This window comes from Triturus cristatus, chromosome 3_2 (genome assembly GCF_964204655.1).
Source record: "Triturus cristatus chromosome 3_2, aTriCri1.1, whole genome shotgun sequence".
NCBI classification, from domain to species: Eukaryota; Metazoa; Chordata; class Amphibia; order Caudata; family Salamandridae; genus Triturus; species Triturus cristatus.
Window position 1 is genome coordinate 998220909 of NC_140584.1, and position 18891 is coordinate 998239799.

Here is an 18891-nt window from a genome sequence, read left to right on the forward strand (position 1 = left end):
GCCCAACACCAGATGGCGATCTACTATCCTAAGTGTGTGATCTGCAGCTCATATGCCTCGAACATTTGTGATATCGAGGTGGAATGTTTGGAGGGTTGTTGGCAAGCTCAAGGCAATAACCATGTTGTATAATTTCAATCACCCATTTGTCGGTTGTTATTGATTCCCAAATAGGGAGAAAGTGTTGAAGTCTTCCTCCGATAGGTGTGGAATAGTCGGAGGGAAGTGTGGGGAAGTCACTACTTATTTGGGGGAAGGGGAATGGACATCTCTATTCTACACTCACTAACACCATTCTCACCTTCTGAGTGAAAACAGTCTAACAATGGAGTTGATGCCCATATCACCGAAAGGTGGAGTCACCTTACCTCGTGGCTGGAAAGAATTCTTCGAAGAAAAATAACTTGCAATCATCTGGACCCAACACTAGATGGCAGGAGTATGCAAACCATGTGATCTACAGCTCACATGCCTCGAACACACCTTTAGCACCCCAGTAAGTTCCTAGTAGATGGTAATCCAGGTACCTAGGGCATGGGTACTAAGGAGGGTCCCTAAGGGCTGCAGCATACATTGCGCAATCCCAATGAACCCTTCACCACGCTCATGCAAACTGCCATTGCAGGCTGCGTGACATGGTACGGAGAAAAGTGAAGACACAACATGGCACACCTACTGTGTGGCATGCCTGCAGACACTCCATGTAACATACGTAAGTCACCCCTGTTGCAGGACTTACAGCCGTAAGGCAAGGTGCATTATATTACAGGTGAGGACATATCTACATGAACAGGTATGCCTTTTCGATGCCAAAGTCGGTTCTTAGACATTGCCCGTGAACAGGGAAGCTATCTTGAGCATAAGTACTGGGCACTGGTGATCACGAGTTCCCCAGCAACATGACGGCTTTACTTAAACTAAAGATGTTTGGTATAAAACATCTTGTATTAATAAGATCACACCGATTCCAGTGGCAGATTTATTAATATATGCACTCTGAAGGAACTTTAGAGGTACCCCTTAAAAACCTACAAACAACTAGTGTGTTGGCTGACTGGTGTAGACCAGCCTGCCACAACAGACAGGTTTCTGACGCCCTGCAGGTGAGAGCATATGCTCTCTGAGGGAAGAAACAATGCCTGCTCCAGCAAGAGGAGTTGTCACCTCCTCCAAGCAGGATGGCTAATAATCAGCATATCAAGGAAGGAGGCTTCAAAGGCTTCTGCCACCTTAGATATGCAACCTAGGCTTCCCCCAGACAGAGAAGATCAGATCGATGATCTCACCAAGTGAGAAGATTCCAGGACCCACCGGAGCCACACAGCAACTGTAACTGGGATACGGGACCCCTTGCAGCAACCAAGGCCTGTTTAAATCCAGTCAGGACTACAACAGCACAGAGACTGATAAGCCGTGGAGGGACGTCAGCTCTGCAGAGACCCAGATCCAGAGTGACCCAGCTGTCCTGAATGTTGCACCCTCAACCGGCAACGACACCCGCCAGGCCTTGTGATGCACCAGCCCAGCTGACCAAACCCATCTGCACCAGAGTGCCTCAGTCCTGGGTACCGAGAAAAGACTATGCTGCTTTGCTCCCAGGACCCTTGTGAACTGAGCCCCATGTTGGGAGCGCCGGGACTTGGCCCCAAGTCTCCCTGTGCAGCCTGATTTTAGGTGCGCCCCCTCCCGCTACCCCCTTCAGTGTAATGCATGAGGCTACCAACACAATCAGCATCTCTGCACCTGGATGCCCCAGGGCAGGTAAACTAACTGCTGGCAGTACTTTGGATCTTACCTCTAACCCCCACCTTCCCCAAACCACCTTAAGTCCAAAACGGGACCCCCAGAAACCTACTTCAAGTACCTGTATACCGTATATGCCTTTTTCTCCCGTAGGAAAGCATTATGCGTAAAAACACATTCAAGTGCATATTTTACTCACCTGTGAAATTCAATATTTTAAAAAGTACTTACCTGATAAAGTTATTTTTCTAAATTGGTCTCGGATTTATTCTGAGTGTACGTCTAATTGTATTGCCTCTTGAGTACAACAAATGCTTAGCACTACCCTCTGATAAGCCTACACTACTCGCTCACACTACTACAAAAGAGAGCATTCAGTGTTCTCATTTCTGCCTCCGTAAACCAATGAGGGTTGCCTGACCTTTCTACACAGTGTAACTTATTTCGGTCCACTACATAGAGAGGCAGCTTCCTACTGTTAAAATACAGGATTGTTTCTTCTGGAACTTTTTCAAATTCCAAAGGTCCAGTATCCTATTCTTTTCTCGACCAGAAAACATATAGAGTCAAATCCTTGATTACTCTGGTTCCTTGGGACCTTCTCTGTGGCTCCTTTTAATAGGTGGGAACAATCTGTTGCTGTAGCTCCCTCAAATACAGATGTTAAATTTTGTGTGGTTTCTGTATACACTCCAGAGTATGAGTAGACTGTAAAATCTGAAGTATCCAGCGATTTGAAGTGACTGTGTCCCAAGTGTGTGCAAAAGCCAAGATGCTTTCCCTAACTGTACAATGGTCTTAGGGCAGCTGGTGAATGTCAAGCTCTCTTCTGTCTGTCCTGGGAGTGTGGCTGGGATGCTCCCGTTTTCCCTGACTAAATACAGGGGCCGGGTAAGACCATACTAAGACAATCGGGGTATGATCAAGGCTATTATTTAGACAGAGAACAGTGCAGAGGCTGCAGTAAAACACAGAGAACCCACCTCTGTAGGGTTGAGATTTCCTTGAGCAGCGAACAGAAGAGGAAGTGGGACATCTCTACAGTAAAGCTCCCAGGGAGCATGCCATGTTTGTCTTAATATTTTGCAGTGCATCGTCCAATTAGGCAGTTATCCCCTATGGAGGGGGCAGTACTTGGGAGGGGTCTGCCACCCAAGGAGGAGGAGGCAGCATTGGTAGAGAATGTGGTAACTTTGAAACAAGTCCAGCATCGGCTGGAATGTGGTCATAAATGTCACAGGCACGTGCATTATTTGGTGGTTCCTGTAGGGACTTCGTAGGTAAGGTTGGTCATAGCTGCTAGAGCTGTCCTTCCCTCTTAAAGTCAAAGGTTGATATTCTTAATCCTGTTTATATTCCTCTTTATAAGGTTCCTCTTCTTATACAGGCCCAAAGAGTACATCTAACCGAGTAGGACTAAAGGGTCCGTCAGATGTTTGCTCTTGGATGCTGGCGTTAGCCTTCAGTTCCAACTCCAGTATCTGCACCGGAGGGTGTGCAGAAACCTTCAGCAGCGACAGCAGGAAAGGTAAACGCTGTGAATGTATTCTTCTTGTCAACAAGATGGTTATTGCCACTGGTGGTGAGCTCACTATTGCTGGTGACTTGAGTCATCGACACAGTGGCCACTGCTGTCGATAGTGAATGCATTGTTGCAATCAATAGGGTCATCAACAGAGGTTATGGATGCCTGTTATTGTCTTTGATTGTAACACTAGAAATAATGGGACAACCTCTCACCCCATTTCCGGACGCACAGCGATATGTGCATACCAATAATGCAGCACGTTAAACCAAGTTTGTTCCAAAATGTATTCAAAGTTCATCAAAGTTATTCACAGTGTCCAGGAATTATCCATAGTGACTTGTGAGACATCTTACTTTCATCACTGTAACCTCAAACGCTACAGACATGCAGAGGCCTTAATCAGCAGCTAGGAGTGCATGTAAGTAATCTTCATTAGTTCATCACGATAACCCAATGCATTTCGGGCTTTACCATGGCCCTTCGTCAGGGGTAATCTACAGTTAAAAAACAATGTTTCAATACAAAAACTTCCCAAATCGATTTTTTTTGTACATGTTTAAACATTATGAGTGATTATCTCGTAACCCATTCACATATCCACGTTTTCCCACTAATCGTGACCATAAACCGCCACAAATTTATTAATGTCCAGGTCTCCCTTCTATCTCCCTCGGCATGTCTGTAGCGTTTGAGGTTACAGTGATGACAGTAAGATGTCTCACAAGTGACTATAGATAAATCCTGGACACCGTGAATAACTTTCATGAACTTTGAATACATTTTGGAACAAACTTGGTTTAACATGCTGCATTATTGGTATGCACATATCGCTGTGTGTCCGGAAATGGGGTGAGAGGTTGCCCCATTATTTCTAGTGTTTCTCACAAGTACGTGGCTTTGGGCAGACCACGATTTTGGGCCAGCACGAGAACAAATGCAACATTGATTAACTTTTGAAAAAAATCGGTGTGCATTCTGTCACTCTCTTTTGGATGGTCTTTAATTGTACCATTATCATTAAGCATTCTGCATATGGTAGATCTTACTTGTAGAAAAAAGTCGAAGGGGATGGTGGTCATCGGCAGGGCCTTTCTTGTTTATGGTGGAATAGTGTTTGTTGATGACTTGGGCAGTAAAATGATGATGTCAGAAGAGCTGGATTCAGTTAAATATTTTCACACCAGGTTATCTCCCCTTGGGCCAGTCTTGAGGTGAAAATCTCAGAAACTTTCTAAAACAACGCAAATTGTGTTGCCAGCTGAAGATAAGTCTGGCAGAAATCCAGGGATGACGAAATAAAGATTAGAAAGAGTCCAAGGTAAGGTCAAACAGGTTAGAGCAGAGCCCTTTTCCAAGACAACCCTCACGCAAGATATGCAGTAGAAATCTGAGCTACTGTAGCTTCTAGAGGGCCGAGGAGAGCTCAGCACTTTCACCTCACCGGCAGAAGTTTGGATTGCTGCAATTTAGGTGAACTGTTGCTGAGGCCTATAGCCATGTTAATAACCTTTACTGCCATCTAAGATTACTAGGGATTCCCAGTCTGATAACGAGGAATGATTCAAGCCTGCAAATATATGAAAGATCTAAGACTGGGGAACACATGGCACACTGAATAGGATGAACAAGTTAGTTATATTCCTTGAGGCTCTTTCTGGTCAATACTGCATCAACTGCAGATTCCTCACCTTGTGAATATTCCCAAGGTGCCAGACTGGATTAGGAAAAGTAGAACTTCTGCGTGCCGGTAGGTGGTACGGTGTGGCTTTACACAGACTTTTTCCTCTCCTGAAATGGCAGGTGTGTCTTCATATAAGAACTGATGTCAATTCCTGTCATAGGCATGCCCATGCCCATAGACACTGAGCCCATCAGCAATTGGAATGACCATTATGCAGATCTATAGATTGGAACCTTTTTAGGTGGAAAGGAGGCCATATTCACCAGAAAGAACATTGTCGAAGGTAATTAACTTGTTCTTCTGACGGATGCTTGGTGAAGTAGATTGGAGTGGGCAGATTGTGGTAGATTGGTGTGGGGTAGTTTTGGGTTGGTAGATTGGGGTAGGTTGGTTGGGGTAGATTGGGTAGGGGTAGATTAGGGTGGGGTTATCATTGGAGTGGGGTAGAGGGAGGTATATTGGATTGGGGTAGATTGCAGTGGGGTAGGTTGATATTGATTAGAGTGGGGCAGATTGGCTCGACTGTAGTAGGAGTGGGGTAGACTGGAGTGTGGTAGATTTGGGTGGGGTAGATTGGGCTAGACAGAGGTGAAGTAGACTGGGGTAAGCGGAGGGTAGATTAGAGTGCAGTAGATTAGAGTGCGGTAAATTGGAGTTGGTTAGATTGGAGTGTGGTAAATTGAGGTAAACTGGCGTGGGGTAGATTGGAGTGGGGTAGTCTGGGGCATATTGTGGTAGACCTGAGGGGGCAGATTAGAGTGGGGTAGTTTGGGTAGACTTAAGTAGTATGAGTGGGGCAGATTGGTGTAGGTAGACTGGAGTGGTGTAAATTGGTATTGAATTTAGTGGTGAAGATTTTAATGGGGTAAATTAGAGTGGGATAGATTGGAGTGGGGTCGATAGAGGGAGACTGGAGAGGGATAGACTGGAATGGGGTTGATTGGGTGGGGTAGATTGGACTGAGGTTAATGGGGCAGATTGGGGTGGTGTAAATTGTGACAAACTGAGGCAGATTGTGGTGTGGTACATTGATGTGGGGTAAATTTGTGTGGGGTAGATTGGGGTGGGTAGATTAAGTTAGGTTGGGTAGATTGGGAATGGGTAAGATTGGGGTGGGGTAAGATTGGTCTCGGGTAAACTGAGGTAGATTGGATTGGGGTAGACTGGAGAATACTAGAGTGGGTTAGATTGGATGGGGTAGACTGGAGTGGGGTAGAATGGGGAAGGTTGGGTGAGTAGGCTGGGGTGAGGTAGACTGAGTAGGGTACATGGAGTGGGATAGAATGGAGTGGGATAGATTGAAGTGGGGTATATTGGGGTAAATTGGGGTAAATTGGGATGGGGTAAATTGGAGTGGGGCAGATTAGGGTAGAGTAGATTGGAGCAGAGTGGGGTACACTGGAATGGGGCAGTTTGGTTTGACTGGAGTAGTTTGTGTGGGGTAGATTGGTGTAGAATGAAATGGTGTAGATTTTAGTGGGGTAGACTGGAGTGGGGAAGATTGGAGTTGGACAGATGGGGATGGACTGGAGTCAGGGGGATTGAGTAGGGTAGATTGGAGTTGATTTGGGCAGATTGAAGTAAGGTGGAGTAGGGTAGATTGGAGAGGGGTGGATTGGGGTATATTGAGTAAGGTAGATTGCAAGTGGGGTAGATTGGAAATGGGTAGATGGAGGTAGATTGGAGTAAGATAGATGGGGTAGGTGGTGTAGAATGACGTGGGATGAAGTAGGGAAGACTGGAGTGGGGTGGAGTGCGATGAGATGAAACAGGGGAGCAGCAGAATGTGGAGCAAATGCGAGCAGAAGTGCATGAAGATGGAGGAGCACTAGTGCCAAGAAGAGGGAGGGGCAGCGGTGCCATGGGAAAATGGGAGCACTTTCATGATGAACTGCGTGTTCCTCCCTATTGTCAACAGCTGCGCAGCCTATTTTTTTGACAAGTGAAAAAAAGACTTTTTCGGCCCAGGACACATTTAGCCCATTGCAGGTAAAAGCAAAAAAAAATAAAAAATAAAAAAATAAAAATCAAGCTAGCCAGTTGCAAATAATTACCAGCTGTTTTAAACATAGGTATTTTGTTAATAAAACATATTGTGTGTCGTTTTTGGTCTTTGCAGAAAATTTGTGTTGCTTCAGGTGAACAACTGCAATATTGAAAAGGAAAATGCTACTTACCAGTATGCATCTGTTCTTGGCATGCAGAGCTGCAGAATCACATACTTGTGCATAAATCGCCTTCTGTTGTTGGGCTCGGATTTTGCACTTTGTTGTTGTCTTGGAAGAAGTCTTTGTAGTCACGAGATAGGTGACTCCTCCTTTGGACGATACTGCGCATGGGCATCGACTGCATCCTTAGATTGTTTTTTGCCATGAAGGGAAATGATGGAGTTTGTAAGAAAACAGAAAAGATGTCCATGTGTAATGTATCTAAGTAAGATAACCCTGGAACAGCTAGAGGTACCGGGGAGGCGGGTGGGCGTATGTGATTCTGCAGCTCTACATGCCAATAACAGATGCATACTAGCAAGTAGCATTTTCCGTTCGAAGCATATGAGCTGCAGAACACATACTTGTGTATAGACTGTATTGCAGTGCTCTCCCTTAACGGTGGTCACCTGTATCTGTTGCAGTTGTCTGAAAAAGTGTTTTAAGAACGGCCTTGCCCACAGAAGCTTGTTGTTTTGCCTGCACATCTACACAATAGTGTTTGGTGAAGGTGTGTGGCGTGGACCATGTTGCTGCTTTACAAATGTCATCTAAGGGAATGTTTCCTAAGAATGCCATGGAAGCCCCTAGTTGGCGTGTTGAGTGCGCTCTAAGGGGAATTGCTAATGTGCGTTTTGCTTTGTGGTAGCATATTTGAATACATTTGACTATCCACCTGGCAATTCCAGCTTTGGAGATGGGGTTCCCTTTATGAGGTGGAGAGAAAGCTACAAACAGTTGGTTTGTGTTTCTAAAATGTTTAGTTCTGTCAATGCAATAAAGTATAGCTCTTTTGACATCAAGTGAGTGAAGGGCTCTCTCTGCTACAGAATCTGGTTTTGGGGAAAAAACAGGTAATTACACAGATCAAGATGGAAAGCAGAGATTACTTTGGGAAGGAATTTCGGACTTGGTCTAAGAACCATTTTGTTATGATGTATTTGTAAGAATTGTTCTTGTATGGTTAAAGCCTGGATCTCACTTATTCTTCTGAGTGGTGATTGCAAGAAGGAAAGCTACTTTCCATGTAAGTAACTGCAGTTCGCATTGGTGTAGAGGTTCAAATGGAGGACCCATGAGCCTAGGTAAGGACAATGTTTAAATTCTACACTGGAGACGGTGGGATTGTGGAAGGAATTAGCCTTTTAAGGCCTTCCATAAACGCTTTGATGGCAGGCACCCTATACAATGACAAATGTTGTCTGTTTTGTAGGTAAGCGACAAGGGCAGCAAGATGTAGTCTTATGGATGTGTATGCCAGATTACATCTTTGTAGATGCAGTAAATAGCAAATAATGTTTTGAATTGAAGCATCTAGTGGGTCAATTTTGTTGTTATTGCAGTAAATGACAAATCTTTTCCATTTGGCTGCATAGCAAGCTCCAGTAGTAGGGTGTCTAGTTTCTTTAATAATGTTCATACAGTCCGGTGGGAGGTTGAGGTAACCGAACTCTAGGACTTCAGGAGCCAGATTGCTAGGTTTAGTTGACCTGGATGCCTTATCTCTCCATGGTTCTATGTAAGAAGCTCTGGGGAGAGTTGTAGTTTTTGGTGTGGAACTACTGAGAGTTCCAGGAGTGTTGTGATCCATGGTTGTCGGGCCCATGTTGGAGGAACCAGGATCATCTTGAGAGACTGTTGTTTGAGCTTGCGCACTACCAATGGAATGAGCGGGAGTGGGGGAAAAGCGTACATAAATCTGCCTGACCAGTTCATCCATATTGCATTGCCCTTAGACAATGGGTGTGGATACCTGGCGGCAAAGGTTGGGCATTTTGCGTTTGTGGCAAACAGATCTATGTCTAGGTGGCCCCACATCTGAAAAAACAGATGAAGAACTTGTGGATGAAGTTCCCATTCGTGGATGTGCTGTGTCTGACGACTGAGCAGATCCGCAATCTGATTGTGTACCCCTGGAAGATGTTCTGCTAGAAGGTATATCTTTTGTGGGATGGCCCATTTCCATATGCTTTGCCATAGTTGAGAAAGCTGCAAAGAATGTGTTCCTCCTTGTTTTTGTATATAATACATTGCTGTCATATTGCCTGTGCGGACAAGGACAGTTTTGTTGATGAGATATGTTTGGAATTATTTTAATGCTAGAATGATTGCCAGTAACTCCAGGTGATTGATGAGGAGCATTTTTTGTTGAGGGGTCCACCTGCCCTGAATTGTATGATTTAAGAAATGGGCTCCGCAGCCGGTGAATGATGCATCCGCTGATAGCACTATCTGTGGCACTTGGTCTAGGAACGTCCGCCCTCTGGAAAAGTTTTGTGTGTTCCACCACTGCAGAAAGCGATGTGTGTGGCTGTCCACCAACACCAGATCTGAAAGTTGACCTTGAGCCTGGTTCCAATGACGTGATAAACATTCTTGTAAAGGGCACATCTGGAGTCTTGCATGAGGTACTATGAAAATGCAAGAGGCCATCATTCCTATTAGCTGCATAGACACTTTGAGCTGGTGGTGAGTGTTGGGGCTTAATTTTTTTTATGAGGGTTTGCATACTGGCTGTACTGACTGGTTTGACTCTCAGAGTTCCAGACAGGTAGGAACTCTGAGAGTCCTCCTCCGACCGGAGTTTCGTTGTTGTTACCTCGGCCTCTACCCTTGTTATTTCCTCTTTACCCACCTCTAAAATATCCCTTGTTGGGGGATGTTTGTATGGGACTTTTGTAGGAGGAGGAATTAGTGTCAGTGGTAATGTTTTTGGATGTGCCCCTATAAAAGGAGCGACGGAAGGAACCCCGTGGTGTTTGGGTTTGTAATGTTCCCATGGATTTTGCAGTGTCTGTGTCTTTTTTCATTTTCTCCAAAGCTGTATCCACAGCTGGGCGAAAGAGGTGTTCTTGATCGAACGGCTGATTTAAGATAGTTGTTTGCACTTCTTGTTTAAAACAAGAAATGTGCATCCATGCATGTCTGCAAAGTAAGACACTGGTGTTGATAGCTCTAGAGGCAGTGTCTGCTGCACTGAGGGCACATTTGATGGATGCATTTGTAATTAACTTGCCCTCTTGGACCAGATCATTTGCCTTGGCTTTGTATTGGTCAGGTAAATGTTGAATAAGATCTTCAAGCTCATCGTAGTGAGCCTTGTCATATCTGGCAAGCAGTGCTTGTGCATTACCTATTCTCCAGTTGTTGGCTGCTTGGGAGGCAACTCGTTTGCCTGATGCATCTAGCAGTTTAGACTCTGTCTGGAGGTGGAGAATCGCCAGAGGTTTGGGAATTAGCACATTTTCTTGCATTTTAGACTACCAAAGAATCTAAAGGGAGTTGTCCTTTAATGTAAATTGGATCGTTTGGGGCCGGTTTATACTTTTTATCAATCCGAAGATTGAGAATCTTGTTCCTGACAGGGTCTTTAAATATGTCTGGTGCATGTGTAATGACACCTTTAAGCATGGGTAATGTATGTATTGATTTTTGTGATTGAGCAAATGTATATTTTCTTGCATTTTTAGACTACCAAAGAATCTAAAGGGAGTTGTCCTTTAATGTAAATTGGATCGTTTGGGGCCGGTTTATACTTTTTATCAATCCGAAGATTGAGAATCTTGTTCCTGACAGGGTCTTTAAATATGTCTGGTGCATGTGTAATGACACCTTTAAGCATGGGTAATGTATGTATTGATTTTTGTGATTGAGCAAATGTATCTAGAAGGAAATCTTCATCCAAGGGGTCTGAATGTAGTTCAACCCCATGATATTGCACAGCCCTATCAATGAGCTGACTAAACCCTATATTGTCATCCGGAGGGGATGGCCTAGATGGGTATACATCCAGATCAGGAAGGTCTGGAGGATCTGTGGGATTGTTGTAATCTTCCCATGTATCTTGTGGTTGAGTAGTGTTATCATCAGGGCCATCTAAAGGATCCTTATGTGTCCACCCCCGTCCCCTAGATCATCCTCATCCTGTGGTAGTAAGGGTGAGTATGGAAGTATTGGAGAGAGTCTATGAGAGTGTATAGGAGAGTTTGTAGGAAACAAAGGTTTGGTAGCAAGAATAGGAGAAGAGGTTCTTAGGGGTGAAGTTGCAAAGTCTCTTCTTCACAGGTACCTCAGGAGTGTGTGAGGTATCCAATTTCCTCTTGGTTGATGGGATATGACAATATGGCCTGTTTTAGGGTCAACATGTAATGTCTTTTGTTTCGGATCGATAGGATCTGGCCGAAACAGTTCTTCCTGCCCCGCATACCGGCTCCCACCCGCAACAACTGCTGAATGTACACAGGCATGAATAATTAAATGTCCTGAAGATGATCCCCCTATTTTTTCCAAGGGATCGAAACGCCGTCGACAATCTGTATACCATATGCATGTAATATATTGGAAAGTCTATTGTGCACGTTACTTAAGTCTGCTATATTTAATGTTATGCAGACACGTCCCCCTTGCCTGAACCCTTCCCTAATTGTTGTTTGTCTAATTGTGTTAGTAGGACGCTGGCTGTGTCCCACTTGAATTTTTCTGTGTACTTTATGTCATATATCTATTGAATATTAAATTTTGTCCGGCTGGACAAAGAATACAGTGCCTATTTAGCCTATATTTATTATCAACAGTATTCAAAACTGTCTAGGGACCCCTGTCTTTAGAAATTATATACGCACCCAAGGTCCCTGACCAATTGCCTATTGGGTTACCTTGTTTCTATAAACAACCTGATTTATGGGAGGCGTCTCTAGTTTAGATCTTAAAATCAATGTGTTATCCAGCAGTTCCTGCATCTTATAGACTGATTGTGATATTGAACACTGATCACTCAACTGTTATTGCTGTACTTGTTTTTGTTGGCATTAGGAGTCTGCGCACTTTACTCCTAACCAGTGGTAAAGTGGTTGTGCTCTCTCACTAAAACATGCTAAAGTTTGCCTAGACCTTATTGGCATATATAACTAACTTAATTCCCTAGTAATTAGTAGTACATGTACCCAGGCCCTGTAAATTAAATGCTACTAGTGGGAAGCAGCACCCACAAATTGAAGTAGCACTGCAAAACAGATCTTAGGCCTGTCACTGCAGCTTGCAGTACAGTTTTGTATTTCACCAAGGCAAAATAAACCTGATGCCAGGCCTAGACCTTCCTTTTTTTAAGTCACCCCTAAAATACGCTGTATATTTTACACTGTACACTGCTAATTTAATTTACTGAGGTTTCCCAGATTGATACAGAGGAATTATTCAAGCACATTAACATATAAAAGATCCAATGTTGGAGGAGCAAATGAAACACAAGCTTATAATGCACAAGGACAGTAACACATTCTCACTGTTTACACAACACTTTAAAATAGTGTCAACATGTAATGTGTAAGGTAATTGGCATTATTTTCCAATAACATACTACATTCAACTCTTATGACAAAAGTTAGAGTGTGTGTTGTGGGTTTGCGATTGTGAAAAGAGTACATACTCAAAAAGGAAAAATGATCAATCACAGCAGTTTTAACTGTGTCTGCATCGTCCAAAGCCTAATTAATTTGTCTTGCTTTGTTTTGAACCTACTGAAATCTTTGTTCAATCATATTTCAAGTTTAAGAGATATTTCTATTTATATATGTATTAGAAAGTCTCTGCCATGTTATTACCTTATTTTTCACACAATCCTCTACCCCAGTAGAAATGGTACTTAGTTCAATACACAAAGTTACCCTACTTTGCAGCCACCGAAATAAAACAAAGGCAGCTCTGTGTCAAAATACCAGACAGCAGTTAGTCCCAATCTGCCTAACATTTGACCGTTCTTCAGACACATCAAATGCTGTTGGAGAAAAAAATCCTATTGCTCATTTACTATTTCTACTCCTACATGTTTAACAGGGGGGTACTGCAGCACCTCCGGTACCAATGTTTTGAGCATCTCTGTGGACTCACCTTTGAGGAGGATGCAATAGAATAGTAACGGGCCTGGAGGCGTGGTAGCAACTCACAAAGATGATCAATAGGAGGCCGGAGAGATGGTACATCCTCAAGTATTGCTAATATGTTCCTTCTGGATTCAACAACCCAATTGAGGTACAAAGCCTAAAAAATAGCATTAAAAATATATTTTAAAAAACTGTACTTCACATATTAGTTATACATCATAATGCACTTTCACTTCCGAACGTGCTGCACTTTGCTGACAGCACAAATGTTGCCACACTGTGCATACTCAGACCTCATCTATTTAATGAAGACATATAATTACAGAAGACCTACCACTAGCAGAAGAAAAGGTCTTACTAGTAGTTCTAGTTCTGCATTGTAGCAATCTTCATTGAAGTCATCAATGACTAGCCGGCCTCCCTAGTTGGGTAAGCTTAGACATTGGAAAACCGATACAATACACAGCTCATCCTGAAAAAGAACTGACTCTAAGAGGCAACTGCCAATAGAATGCATCATGGGTAGGAGAAGTTCCTGGGATCTTAAAGAGACAGGGTGTTTTTTTAAATCAGTTTTTAATGTAAGCCTAGCAGGCTGCATTAATTCCTACATTTGAAATACTTTCGCCCCTTTGTTTGCAAATCAGATGTAGTAACACTGAATTTGAACTGCTTATTGGGCTGTTCGTAATTTTACTTCCTGGAAACAAATTAGGCTATTACAATGACAGAGGACACTGATACCATGTGTGATATTTCAATGGACAATAAAGCTATGAAAAGTGCTCTCGGATCCATGCAGAGAGCTGGAATTATTTTAACACTTATGACTATACAATGAAGATTAAATGATACAGACCAACAATTTTGTTTTTATCTCACGTCTTTCAAACATTACTAAAAAAGCATCACACGTGGTGAAGTGAAGTAGCAGACACTTTGCAAAGGTTTAATGGTAATCTTACAGTTGCTGACTGCTGTAGTGAGTGTTAAACTGGTTCTAGTGATGACAAATTATTCGATAGACATCAATAAGGTGTTTCAATGCTAGAATGTTGAAACACTGCCGCAAAATTTGTCACCTTATGCTGTATAATTTACTTTTGGTTGCTTCATAATGTGCTGCATAATTTAGTCATTTCTGCCAAATTGTTTGGGTTTCAGCTGTTGCATAGTTCCAGTGGCCATGCTTATAATTTAGGAGACCGTTCCGGAAATAAAGCAGCAATGCTTGTAAATGTCAAAGGTTTAAAACTGCACAAGTATAGCAAATATGTAGCAGCCCTAGACCATCCTTCTTGAGACTGGAAAACCAACTGCAACACACAGAAAGATTTAATAAATATCAAGCTAGAACATGAGTAGAGCCAGACTATAAAACACATTGTTTGGGAACCACTTCGATGTGGCTTTTACACAGTCTTCATTTGACCTGCTCTCATAAAAACACTTTCTATTGTGTTGGTTGTAGGGGTGCCAGTTTTGGCAATTCATTTTTCTTGCTTATAGATAATGATCTGCTGCTGTTATGGTAACTTGCTGTCTAGAGACCAAGCACTTCCTTAACCAGTCTGAATTGCTTCTTCCCTCTATCCTGATAATGAATACTTATGATAATCCTTTCCCTTTTGAGTGCTACTGTATGTCACCTTTCATTGTTCTCAGTCTCGAAACCAAACCTTTTATTTCATCTTTATGAAATTCATCAGCAGAAAATATGGGGTTAAATCTGAAAAAGAACTCACCTTTCCTTCAGCAGCAGAAGAAGCCATTTTGCGAAGATTTTCTTGCTCCTTGGGGTCAGTTGCATATTGTGCCAGCTCATAGAGTACGTTAGTGCGTGGAGGATTGGTGATGTCCAGGTAGTAGGTCAGGGCAGTGCGGTAAGTGGTGGGGCAGGGGAAAGGATGCTTCTTATTGGATTCCTCTGAAAGAGATGTAAAGATTAATATACAGAGCAACTATTGAACTTGCATTACTCAGCTTTACTGAATCAACAGATGTGATCACGAACAGGCTAAACCCTACAATAAGAAATAAAACGGCCACAAAACAACTAAAAGGCACCTAAAGAGCTATATACATCTAGCCATGTTCCTTCCAAAGTAAAACCTTATAGTAAATAATTAAACAGAAAAATGTTCACAGCTTTACACGTCACAATGCATTAGCAGCACCATGTTCCAAAAGAACAAGTTACTTATTGTTGGTAACACTCTTTCTGGGAATACTATGACTGCAGATTCCTCATCTTTTGAATATTATCCAGGAATGAGATTGAATCTGGAAACTTTGAGCAGTATCTCTGCAAGCTGGTAGGTGGCATTGTGCAGCTCCACGCAAATGTCATTCTGCTCCGGAAGAGATGCATGAAACTACATATGGGCGCCTCTTGCGTGCAGACGCTAGTTACTTTCTTGGTTGTCCAAAGTCAATTTGCTGTTGGGCTCTGCATCTGATCAGTGTGCAGATCTCTATGTTAGAGACCTTTTTAGGTGGAACAGACACCAGTTAACAAAACGGGGAAGATGGGCTGGTTGATCAGGAATCTGGGGTTAGATAGAGTACAGTGAGGATCAAGTTAAAGCTCCACTAGGGAATGATAAAGGATAAGGAGCAGGTAGAAACAAACCTTGCAAAACCTTGAAAAATACGTATAAGAACGGGTGATTTAAAGAAATGGGGGCTGATCCTTCTGCTTCAAAAAAATGGTAGCTCCAAAGCATGTCCTTGCTGGGTTAGGGACAATACAAACAGCAATCCCCTGGATAGCAATGCTTGAGGTGGGTCAGTCTGCTGACTGCAGCACTAAATCACCACTTTGCCACAAAGGCAGGTGTATACAGGTTTTTTCGAGGAACGTGGGGCCACCAAGTCACTACGATAACATCAACAACGTCAGAAGGGAGGTTGACTGCAATTAGCTTTCCCTACTCAATCTCCCAACATGGCAGTGAAGATTGCGCAGGACCCTACCCTGCTGCTGTGACAGAAGAGCTTCCTGAAGTGGTAGCCTGAACAGCCTGAACAGAGGACAGAGGACAGAAGCTCAGGCAATGGTGGTCTGGACTTCTTACTTCTTACTTTCTGTACCCAAACCAAACAACTTGGATGACTTGGGCACATCCGTTCCTGAGCAGGAGTGGTTGTCAGCATCAAGGCATTCAGGAGTCCCGAGTTTCAATCTAAGCCGAACTTGTTTCTTTGACAGAGAGAGAGAGCAAGAGAGACACCTTGGAAACTCCAACACGCAGGAGTGCTGACATTGCATATTCAGCAGTGGCCAAGATTCTACACATTCGCGTAAGAGATCTTACAACGCCTGCGGCTGTAAGTGCCACTCTAGACCCGCAAGGTGTCGGCAGCGAAGTATATCCACCCTGAAGTTTAGAGATAGCGACAGGTGGTGTACCGCCAAGAAAATTCCCTGGTGTTTTAGTCATTTCCAGATGCACAGTGTGTCCTAACACAGGGTCCACAACGCCTCTGAGCTATGGCTGTGGTGTTGTCCATGAGCACCTGCACCAACCTCTCTTTGATGGTAGGAAGACATTCAATGCCAAGCGAATGGCCCACAGCTTCAGAAGGCTGATGAAGAGCCAAGACTCGGCTGGAGATCAGATGTCTTTGGTGTTCACATTTCCCAAGTGGCCACCCCAACCCTGAAGTGAGACGTCCAGCACCACTCTTAGCTCTGGGAGGGTAAGGGAGAGGCGTCTGCCATTGCCACAATTACGGTCCAGCAACCACCACTGTAAGTCTTTTGCAGTTTACTCCGAAAACTGGATGCAATAGTCACGTGAGGTCCCTTTGATGTTTTGACCACTGGAACTTCACATCCCATTGCAGAGCCTTCATATGCCATCTGGTGTGCTTAACCTGCAGGATGCAGGAAGCCAGCAGACCCAGCATCCTCAGAAACAACCTCACTGAGATCCAGGACAGAGGCTGAATCATCAAGATCATTGTCAAATGTGCTGAACTCTCCGTTCCCAGGGAGAATGCATAACACTGCAGTGTACAGAATGGCTCGGAAGAAAGGGAGCGTCAGATGGTACTTCAGCATGCTGATAGTGAAACCAAACGATGTTAAGCAGTTTGTCATAGTCTGGAGGTGGGTTACGAATGTCTGTAACGAGCCTGCACTCAACAGCAAGCCGGCGAGTTAGGGGAAGGCTGGAACCCCTGATCACTGAAGACATGCTGCAACCACCGGCATCACTTTCATGAACACCTAATGGGCACTGGTGAGGCGAACAGTTAGCGAGCGAACTAAAATTCTTCTGCCCCACCACAACCTGCAGATAGCTCCTGTGGGCTTGCTGGACGGGGATGAGAAAGTAAGCATCCTGCAGGTCCAATGCTACCATCCAATCTGCTGGGTCGAGGGCTGAAAACACTTGGGCCAGAGAGAGCATCTTGAACTTGTCCTCCTGCAGGAAGGCATTGAGAGGGCGAAGGTCTAAAATAGGACAAAGACCTCCATCCTTTTTTAGCACCAGAAATATGCAGGAGTAATAACTACCGGATACTTCTGATGCACACACACTGCATATCACTTGCTTGGTCTGGGGAGCTAGCACTTCCTCTGTAAGAAGAATAGGTGGTCCTCAGTCAGCCGTTTTGAAAGATATTGGAAGGTGCGATGGGGGTGATAAAAAAATTGTAGGGCTTAACCCAGCTGGACGATCTGTAAGACTCCCTTTCCAAAGTTATCGCCTGCCACCCTGGCTTACAAATAAGAGGTACTGCCTCCAAAAGAGTGGCAGTTTGCCCTGAAGGACACACTTAAGAGGTTTTGAGGCTGTGGCAGAAGATTGTGCTGCACTCTGATATCCATGTGGTCTGTGGGTACCACAACTTGGTCACAAAAAGACTGTTGGGTTTTCTGTCCAGGCTGATCTTGGTAGCATTGCTGGAAGCCATGAAAAGAGCAAAAATGTGGGTGCATCTGGCGAGGTGTGGCAGGCAGCCTGAAGAAGCGTGCCTTGGCCCTACTATTCTTAAAATGATTGGGCGGAATCTGCCTCCTCACCAAAAAGGCAAAAGTCATCAGAGGGCATGCCCATTAGGGTAGACTGAACAGCGCAGGAGATGCCCGTGAACCTCATCCAGGCATGACTTCTGACAGCCACGCGGATGCCATTAGGCCAGCCAAAGCAATCTGTGATGTCTAATCCACAGCCAATGGTAAATTATGTCACATTGTGGCCATCCTGGATAGCTTGGTGAAAGCATGCACCAAGTTGTCTGGGACACCAGGTAAGTCTTGCGTGATGAAGTCCCAAAGTGTGTGGGTAGAACAATCCGAGAAGCAGCAGGCATTAACAGAATGTAGTAGAAAACCTGTTGAGGAAAACATGTGCTTCCTGAAAATTTCAATGTGCTCCGATTCCCTGTCCGGTGGTGCGGTGGGTAATGCATATGGGTTGCTTTTGATTTTTGATATGTGCACCACTAGGTGCTCGGTCATGGGGTGATGACTCAATTTCTGGATCACCTGGGACTGGATGGTGGCATTGTGCTATCTGTCTGTTCATTGGAGGCACAGAACGAGAGGTTGCCCAAGCCCTGAGCAAGAGCGCAGTATTTATTTGACCAAGTGGCAGCACCTCAATAAGGACATTAGTCTTCACCTCTGTAGTTGGTAACTTGAGGTGAAGAACTTCAGTGAACACTGAGAAGGAATCGTTTTCTTCCATGTCAGGCCTGGTAGCGAAACAAACACAGTGTCAGGTGAAGTGTCCAATCCACTGGCCTCCTGAAGGTCCTCATATCAATTGTCATCTGTATATGGTATTTATCTCCAGCATTATTGCCAGAATCCGTTCCACATTAAGTATGCAGAATTTA

General features: G+C 44.0%; 1 protein-coding gene across 3 annotated transcripts in view; it reads right to left on the reverse strand.

Annotated features, from left to right (window-relative positions):
• Positions 1-18891, reverse strand: part of POR (cytochrome p450 oxidoreductase) — a 624051-nt gene that overhangs the window by 104769 nt on the left and 500391 nt on the right. For all 3 annotated transcript variants that reach the window (XM_085649617.1, XM_085649618.1, XM_085649616.1), the window contains 2 exons: positions 14784-14965; positions 13046-13195 (listed from right to left, as the gene is read on the reverse strand). In XM_085649617.1, coding sequence (XP_085505743.1) covers positions 13046-13195; positions 14784-14965 — 332 coding nt within the window. The remainder of the gene's footprint in view (positions 1-13045; positions 13196-14783; positions 14966-18891) is intronic.